Source organism: Borostomias antarcticus (assembly GCF_949987555.1).
Source record: "Borostomias antarcticus genome assembly, chromosome: 7".
Taxonomy (NCBI): Eukaryota; Metazoa; Chordata; class Actinopteri; order Stomiiformes; family Stomiidae; genus Borostomias; species Borostomias antarcticus.
The window spans coordinates 31294281-31303819 of record NC_140240.1 but is presented as its reverse complement, the minus strand read 5'-3'; the positions used below and the strand labels follow the sequence as shown (position 1 = coordinate 31303819).

The following is a 9539-nucleotide window of genomic DNA, read 5'->3' as shown; positions in this document are numbered from 1 at the left end:
TCTTCCTCCGGGGTCGGCTCGCTGTGACCCCTCTGCTTGTTCTGGGAACACACAGGACAGGACAGATCCTGATGGCTGCTAGATCCTTAAGATACTAACGAGCTCTGCTTATCCCAGGCAAGATTTAAAAAAATAAACAACAATCACAGCCCCCTCTTCCCCTCTCTAAATAAATAAAACAACAGCAAAAGCAGGAAATTCCATAAGGTTTGAAAGTCTGAAAAAGTCGTTCAGCGGTCTGAAAAACTAACTCGATTTTGTCGGCATTTGCTAGAAATATAAGGAGCATGTCCCTCAGGCCAGACCCCTGCAGACTGAGACCTGGTCACTAACCCTAACCCTAACCCTGTACCAGATGAAGATGGCTTTGAATGCTACTCACCCTGTACCAGATGAAGATGGCTTTGAATGCTACTCACTCTGTACCAGATGAAGATGGCTTTGAATGCTACTCACTCTGTACCAGATGAAGATGGCTTTGAATGCTACTCACTCTGTACCAGATGAAGATGGCTTTGAATGCTACTCACTCTGTACCAGATGAAGATGGCTTTGTACGCATTCTCATTGGAGCAGGAGCCGCAGGCCATGGTCTGGACGCGGCTCAGGCCCTGGGGCGCCACCTGGTGGTCAACATGGGAATGTGAGACGATGGGCCCCTGGGCATGGACGCCTAAATGGGGAGCTCATAGTTGTTTATGAATCATAAACAATACAAAAACATCACACATGCAAATGCATTTTACACATTCAAACTGATAAACGTTGTGGCAACATTATTTAAAACATGCGCAGAACTCAAATTCAAATTCATTTATCGCATTTTTGAATTTGCCCAATGAGACTAAGGCGTCCAGTTGAGACTCATTCATGTTCTAGCAGCACAATAACTAAAAGCAGGTTTTTCCAGCTCAGTTTTGATTCAAGGGAGGCGCTTTTTGGATTCCTCCCCTCAACAGTTGAAGGGCCCATACTGCCTGGAGCGCTCAGCCCCTCTAAAGAACTCTACTGTAGAGAAACCCAGGGGATAAACACTCACTTTATAAGGTGTCATGGTGGTTTCTTTCTTGTGACGTCTAAACATTCAAGTCAGTAACAGTGGTCAGAGGACCAGAGAGTAACTACAGGGGTCAGAGGACCAGAGAGTAACTACAGGGGTCAGAGGAAATGTGGCCTTTTGATTAAGTAACAAGAAATGCTAAGTTAATAATAGTGACATCACACAGAGTTCAGGGGCCCCTAAGCTCCAGAGCCCCTGGACCGGGGCCCGACACTACCCCCCTACGGTCATTACTGTACATAGACCTTGTGCTTTGTCCTTCAGCCTGTAATATTCCCGCTAGTGGCGACTACAAAGAGAGATAACTATAGACTTACTGACATCAGGCCATTCAGAAGCTTGTCTGCAAACTGGCCAGGAGGGAGCATGCCCAGCGCCGGCCTGTTGATGAACGTCCCCTACGGCAGATTCAACACACACGTCGTGTTTAACACCTCTGTTAAACTTTACATTTGCACTTTTCTATAGTCAATCAACAAGTCCTTTCTTGATTACCAGATTCTTGGGGTCCGTCATGATTTTTGTGAGAGCTGGGTGATTGTATCCTGAAAGACAAAGATGTATAAGCTCGCATTTTTCATGAATTTAAATTTGTATCTACTGTACCACACATTATCTAAGCAGAAAATACTGTAGGCGTATATACTTTACTGTGTAATACAAGTAAAGTATTCTGTTGTTATATATGTTGAATATGCGTTCTGTGGATACTGCGGTGTATTAGATATTGCGTACAGTAGGCTGTGTTTAGATTTAGACGTAGCCTGACAGCCGGGAAGGTTCTACGTCTAGAGACTGACCGATGGGGATGGAGGCGATCTGGGTGTAGAAGGTTCTACGTCTAGAGACTGACCGATGGGGATGGAGGCGTGTAGAAGGTTCTACGTCTAGAGACTGACCGATGGGGATGGAGGCGATCTGGGTGTAGAAGGTTCTACGTCTAGAGACTGACCGATGGGGATGGAGGCGATCTGGGTGTAGAAGGTTCTACGTCTAGAGACTGACCGATGGGGATGGAGGCGATCTGGGTGTAGAAGGTTCTACGTCTAGAGACTGACTGATGGGGAAGGAGGCGATCTGGGTGTAGAAGGTTCTACGTCTAGAGACTGACCGATGGGGATGGAGGAGTGTAGAAGGTTCTACGTCTAGAGACTGACCGAGGGGGATGGAGGCGATCTGGGTGTAGAAGGTTCTACGTCTAGAGACTGACCGATGGGGATGGAGGCGATCTGGGTGTAGAAGGTTCTACGTCTAGAGACTGACCGATGGGGATGGAGGCGATCTGGGTGTAGAAGGTTCTACGTCTAGAGACTGACCGATGGGGATGGAGGCGATCTGGGTGTAGAAGGTTCTACGTCTAGAGACTGACCGAGGGGGATGGAGGCAATCTGGGTGTAGAAGGTTCTACGTCTAGAGACTGACCGATGGGGATGGAGGAGTGTAGAAGGTTCTACGTCTAGAGACTGACCGATGGGGATGGAGGCGATCTGGGTGTAGAAGGTTCTACGTCTAGAGACTGACCGATGGGGATGGAGGCGATCTGGGTGTAGAAGGTTCTACGTCTAGAGACTGACCGAGGGGGATGGAGGCGATCTGGGTGTAGAAGGTTCTACGTCTAGAGACTGACCGAGGGGGATGGAGGCGATCTGGGTGTAGAAGGTTCTACGTCTAGAGACTGACCGATGGGGATGGAGGCGTGTAGAAGGTTCTACGTCTAGAGACTGACCGATATGGATGGAGGCGTGTAGAAGGTTCTACGTCTAGAGACTGACCGAGGGGGATGGAGGCGATCTGGGTGTAGAAGGTTCTACGTCTAGAGACTGACCGAGGGGGATGGAGGCGATCTGGGTGTAGAAGGTTCTACGTCTAGAGACTGACCGAGGGGGATGGAGGCGATCTGGGTGTAGACGTCCAGCATGCGGTTCCCGTCCACGTCCACCAGGTAGTTCCCTCGACTCTCCTCGTAGTCACAGAAGAAGTTCACCTGCAGGACACTCTGGACAGAGAGGACGCTGGGACTCACTACTAACTCTGCTACAACTATGACTACTATGACTCAATACTTACTATGACTCAATACTTACTATGACTCAATACTTACTATGACTCAATACTTAATATGACTCAATACTTACTATGACTCAATACTTAATATGACTCAATACTTACTATGACTCAATACTTACTATGACTCAATACTTAATATGACTCAATACTTACTATGACTCAATACTTAATATGACTCAATACTTACTATGACTCAATACTTACTATGACTCAATACTTACTATGACTCAATACTTACTATGACTCAATACTTAATATGACTCAATACTTACTATGACTCAATACTTAATATGACTCAATACTTACTATGACTCAATACTTAATATGACTCAATACTTACTATGACTCAATACTTACTATGACTCAATACTTAATATGACTCAATACTTACTATGACTCAATACTTACTATGACTCAATACTTACTATGACTCAATACTTAATATGACTCAATACTTACTATGACTCAATACTTACTATGACTCAATACTTACTATGACTCAATACTTAATATGACTCAATACTTACTATGACTCAATACTTAATATGACTCAATACTTACTATGACTCAATACTTACTATGACTCAATACTTACTATGACTCAATACTTACTATGACTCAATATTTAATATGACTCAATACTTACTATGACTCAATACTTACTATGACTCAATACTTACTATGACTCAATACTTAATATGACTCAATACTTACTATGACTCAATACTTACTATGACTCAATACTTAAAGGACAATGCTCGTTTTTGACAACCTGGACCTTATTTACGACATATTATAAGATGTTTGACTCACCGAGATCACTTTGGTGTAGTTCGGAGGCCTGTAGAAGAAATGTAAAATCCAGCGCGAGCCAGTATATCCATGTAATGGCAGTGATCGGGGCAACGAGAATGCAGTTTCTAAAAATCTATTTTCTGCCGCGAAACGGTTGTTTTCATCAATCTGTCTGGATGAATCGCTAGTTGTGATCAAAGTGATCTCGGTGAGTCAAACGTCTTATAATATGTCGTAAATAAGGTCCAGGTTGTCAAAAACGAGCATTGTCCTTTAATATGACTCAATACTTAATATGACTCAATACTTACTATGACTCAATACTTACTATGACTCAATACTTACTATGACTCAATATTTAATATGACTCAATACTTACTATGACTCAATACTTACTATGACTCAATACTTAATATGACTCAATACTTACTATGACTCAATACTTAACATGACTCAATACTTACTATGACTCAATACTTAATATGACTCAATACTTACTATGACTCAATACTTACTATGACTCAATACTTACTATGACTCAATATTTAATATGACTCAATACTTACTATGACTCAATACTTACTATGACTCAATACTTACTATGACTCAATACTTCCTATGACTCAATACTTACTATGACTCAATACTTCCTATGACTCAATACTTAATATGACTCAATACTAGTTCAATGATAGATGGCTGAAATATCACAGAGATATCGCACACACACACACAGACACACACGCACGCACACACACACACACACACACACACACACACACACACACACACACACACACACACACACACACACACACGTCCTCAAGGACCATATCCATAGATTCTCACCTGGACCATCTCAAGCTGCTTTGACAGACTCTGTGAAGAACATCAATGATTAGATGGGAATGCAAAACTCATTCTCCAGTGCTTGTTTACAAGTTAACTGTTTCATTTCTGAGGCCTCCTTACAGAAGCCGTAACTCGGACGTTGACCATCCGGAGGCTTCCGCCAGGTCAGTGTTAATACTAACACAAATAGACAAACATTCACTCCAGTGGGCAGAGGAGATGAGATGGGGTCACTGAGGATGGCATGAGCTCCGTGCTGCGTTCATCCTGAGGTCGCACCTGTACAAAGTCTACACTTGCTATTCTCTCAGAGTCAAAACGGAAAAATCAGTATTTGGACTTTGGTTACCATCCTTTCTGAATGTGCTGTACTCTCATCCTATTTTGACAACAGCAGATGTTTTTGCACACATTGTGTTGACAGGCTCACCTTTGATTTGGGTCCGGGGACCTCCGTCTTCATACGCGGACCCTCGTATTCAACATCCTCAACAACCATGGCTGCTGCTTTGCTGAGCTGCCGGTATCCTGAATACAATGTAAACATTATTTATTGGTAAACAACCGTTTACAGGCTCCGCAACAGCCAAACAATGGGAAAAACAGAAATGCCATTGTTAGTGTCATGTTCATAGTGCTGATAGGTATCAATGGGCAAACAGTCCCTTTAAAAGTACTAACAAAACATTTGAAGTGACTCTGAACTGGAGGCTCAACAGTGTCTTGTGTGTAAGTCAGTAAAGTCAGTAAAAGTGTATTAGTACAGTATAGCCCCCCTCTCAGCACAATGCACAGAGTGCTTCACATAAGGTGCAGGTCACAAAAAGTGCATAGTAAAATAGATAACATACATCACAGTAAAGTGTGATGTATGTGTGTGTGTGTGTGTGTACAGTGGCTTGAAAAAGGCGTACAGTGGCTTGTCATGACTCAGCAGAACTGAACGTTACCATTTATTGTAGCTAAAACCTGTTCAAACCAGACCAAACCAGAAGATGCACTTAGGTCGTTGAATTCACCTTTGCTCCTTCTCCCTCTCCTCATCTGCTCCTCGTTAAGTCAGATACACGACCAGGCTGATTAATATCTAGCTAGTGTCCTTGTCCTGCGAGGCATGAGATAGATTCCTCCCAGCTCTATTCTGGGGCTCTATTCTGTCTCTATGGTAAATGAAGTCAATAGAGTTTCAGCTGAATCACCCCAGGGGGCCGCGGGCCTGAGGCCTGTCATCTGGGACTCCAAGAAAAATACAATTCAATAATGACATGAGAAAAAAATTAAGTAAACTAACAGATAAATAGATCATAAAATAGATCAATAAAGATACAATTAACAAAAATAATACAAAATCAAATGTATCGAATGGCATGTAAAATAAATAAATACATAAACGAACAAACAAAATAGGTCATAAAATAGGTTGATAAAGAGATGATTAACAAAAATGATACAAAATTAAATGTATCAAATGTCATGTAAAATAAATAAATACATAAACAAACAAACAAACAAACAAGGATCCTCATGCAGTAGAGGAGTGAATGAAAGGGCAGAGCTGAGCTGTGAGGAGAGTGTTGTGTTGTTGTGCTGGTTTTCTCTCAGGCTGTGAGGAGAGGGTTGTGTTGTTGTGCTGGTTTTCTCTCAGGCTGTGAGGAGAGTGTTGTGTTGTTGTGCTGGTTTTCTCTCAGGCTGTGAGGAGAGGGTTGTGTTGTTGTGCTGGTTTTCTCTCAGGCTGTGAGGAGAGGGTTGTGTTGTTGTGCTGGTTTTCTCTCAGGCTGTGAGGAGAGGGTTGTGTTGTTGTGCTGGTTTTCTCTCAGGCTGTGAGGAGAGTGTTGTGTTGTTGTGCTGGTTTTCTCTCAGGCTGTGAGGAGAGGGTTGTGTTGTTGTGCTGGTTTTCTCTCAGGCTGTGAGGAGAGTGTTGTGTTGTTGTGCTGGTTTTCTCTCAGGCTGTGAGGAGAGGGTTGTGTTGTTGTGTTGTGTTGTTGTGCTGGTTCTCTCTCAGGCTGTGAGGAGAGTGTTGTGTTGTTGTGTTGTGTTGTTGTGCTGGTTCTCTCTCAGGCTGTGAGGAGAGTGTTGTGTTGTTGTGCTGGTTTTCTCTCAGGCTGTGAGGAGAGGGTTGTGTTGTTGTGCTGGTTTTCTCTCAGGCTGTGAGGAGAGGGTTGTGTTGTTGTGCTGGTTTTCTCTCAGGCTGTGAGGAGAGTGTTGTGTTGTTGTGCTGGTTTTCTCTCAGGCTGTGACATGCACTCATATCTTGCGGCTTCTATGGCGGTGATACTGTGTTACGGTACAGTACTGAGATATGGTGATCTCTCTCTCCCTCTCTCTCCCTCCCTCTCTCTCCCTCCCTCTCTCTCCCTCTCTCTCCCTCTCTCTCTCTCTCTCTGCCTCTCCCCCTCTCTCTCTCTCTCTCCCCCTCTCTCTCCCTCCCTCTCTCTCTCTCCCTCTCTCTCTCTCTCTCTCTCTCTCTCTCCCTCTCCCCCCCTCTCCCCCTCTCTCCCCCTCTCTCTCACCTGAGACAGACAGACCCAGACAGGGTCTCAGAGAAGAGGACAGACGTCCACTCAGCAGAACAGAGGCCATACTGATACGGCACCTGAGAGAGAGAGAGAGAGAGAGAGAGAGAGAGAGACAGAGAGAGAGAGAGGGAGAGAGAGAGAGAAAGTGTGAGTGTGAGAGAGATAGTAAAGAGAGATAGTAAAGAGACATGGATAGATTGCACATTGTTGAACACTGTACATTAGTAATATTAATATTTTGAATGTCTCTACTTCTTCAAATGTTTACAGTGTAGCTAATGTTTATTTCTTACTCCCTGTTATTTTGCGTTGTTTACATTTACTGTATTTTTACTTGCTTTGTAAATGTAAACATATGTTTCCCATGCCACTATTGCCCTTTGAATTGAAATTGATTTGGAGATTGTCAGATGGACGAATCAAAACATTATTTTCTGATAACCAACCAATTAGGAGAGAACTATTCTCTGCAACCAACCAATTAGGAGAGAGCTATTCTCCGCAGTCTGCGCTGTCATTTGCTCTGAACTATCTGCTCCTGCACCCGGTCTGTTGTCTGTCCATCAGTCTTATGCAACAACTGACCAGAACACATTCTAAGAATGTGTAAAAACCTACTTGGCGATAAGATCTGATTGGATCCATTCATTGAACAAGGAAGCACACAAGAGAGACAGAATATTTCAGAAGTAAACAATGTCCAGAATCACTTACTGTGAGATGCTTTAGTTCAGTCTGACTAGAGACGTTTCCCCATGACTATCCTCCTCCACGGCCTTTTATACATAACAGCACAGCCATTCAGAGAGCCGGGTTTAAAGGTGGAGTATGTGATGTAATCAACCTGTATTTCTACACATCATTAGTTTACAGTACCTACTGTAGGGCTGTGTCCACATTCTCTAAAAATGCACCCTCCCCTTTCTCCCTTACCATGGGAGAAATCCCTGATCTGACACGAGAGGATTGGTAACATTTGTGTAGAGAGGCACCTATCCACTTACCTGTTCAGTTAGGTTAAAAACAAAATAAAGACTCCTTGGGCCCGTAGCAGTGAGAGATCACCTGCAATATTATTTACAGAAAGCTCATTAGCATTTATCCATTCCTGCATGACGCTTGAAAAACAAAACGTAAGCCGAAACCCCCCCCCCCCCACTATCCTTACGATATCACTCGTCAAATAGATGTTAAAATGATTATACTAAACATGGACAATAAAAGCATTCAATGTAACATTTACAGGAACGTTTAATGTTAATCCAGAGTCTTCATCAGTTCATCTTCTTATTGGTCGGCCGTGCCGGCCCCCCTGTGGGCTCGGTCAGATGCTCTGGCTCTGGAGAGCTGGGAACCACCAGAGGTCAGAGGTCAGACAGACTCTTCATCTACAGGGCCGTGAACCACCAGAGGTCAGAGGTCAGACAGACTCTTCATCTACAGGGCCGTGAACCACCAGAGGTTATCTAAAGGGCTGTGAACCACCAGAGGTCAGAGGTCAGACAGACCTTCATCTACAGGGCCGTGAACCACCAGAGGTCAGACAGACCTTCATCTACAGGGCCGTGAACCACCAGAGGTCAGAGGTCAGACAGACCCTTCATCTACAGGGGAATGTCACCTCGTCAGGTCACCCCCTGAACCAGCCTTCAAGGAGGAAGGAGACATCTTTGGTCCCATAGTCATCTTTTTGTGTTCCTCTTTTTATAGACTGTCAATTCAGGGTGATTTGCAGACACAGTTGAAAACAAAAGGCCAGTTTTATATTAACTTCCTTCTGTGGGAGCCGTTGGTTTGGTTCAATCATTGCTGAGGTCAATGCATTGTTTGTGTTATTTTACAGTATGCAGTAGTGTTGAAAGGTTTTAAAGGGTTTAAAGTATACATTAGAGAACAGGACACCCAACGTTGAGATGAGTTAATGACACAAATATTATATAGCCTCCATATCTGACACACACTCCAGGGCGCTCAGTTAATGTTTTTCCTCAGTGTCCCACAGCTGTCCCCAATTCTACTTTCAACTGTCCCAGGCTGAACAACCATTATCCCAAATTGAGTTGAGATGCATAATATATTACAATGATATTACAATATGCGGCAGTGGCTAGTTGCAAAACTAGAATGGAGAAGTAAGACGCCTCCTTCCCTCCACTAGTCTGGGGGTCCACCTTGGGCAAGTGGTAGTACCCCCTAGCCCCCCTACCTGGGGTTACAGGAAAAAACCCTGATGACAGAACACCAAAAAG

At 43.8% G+C, this 9539-nt stretch overlaps 1 protein-coding gene across 1 annotated transcript in view; it reads right to left on the bottom strand.

The window, feature by feature from the left end:
• LOC311311728 (4-aminobutyrate aminotransferase, mitochondrial-like) overlaps positions 1–7354 on the bottom strand; it is a gene marked incomplete at both ends in the record, with an annotated part of 14617 nt that extends 7263 nt beyond the window's left edge. Inside the window, 7 exons of the mRNA XM_084441481.1 lie at positions 1–41; positions 531–623; positions 1378–1458; positions 1556–1605; positions 2939–3056; positions 5205–5302; positions 7285–7354. The exon at positions 1–41 is cut by the window's left edge and continues 22 nt beyond it. Of these exons, the coding sequence (XP_084297607.1) occupies positions 1–41; positions 531–623; positions 1378–1458; positions 1556–1605; positions 2939–3056; positions 5205–5302; positions 7285–7354 (551 nt within the window). The remainder of the gene's footprint in view (positions 42–530; positions 624–1377; positions 1459–1555; positions 1606–2938; positions 3057–5204; positions 5303–7284) is intronic.
• Between the last annotated feature and the right edge of the window lie 2185 nt (positions 7355–9539).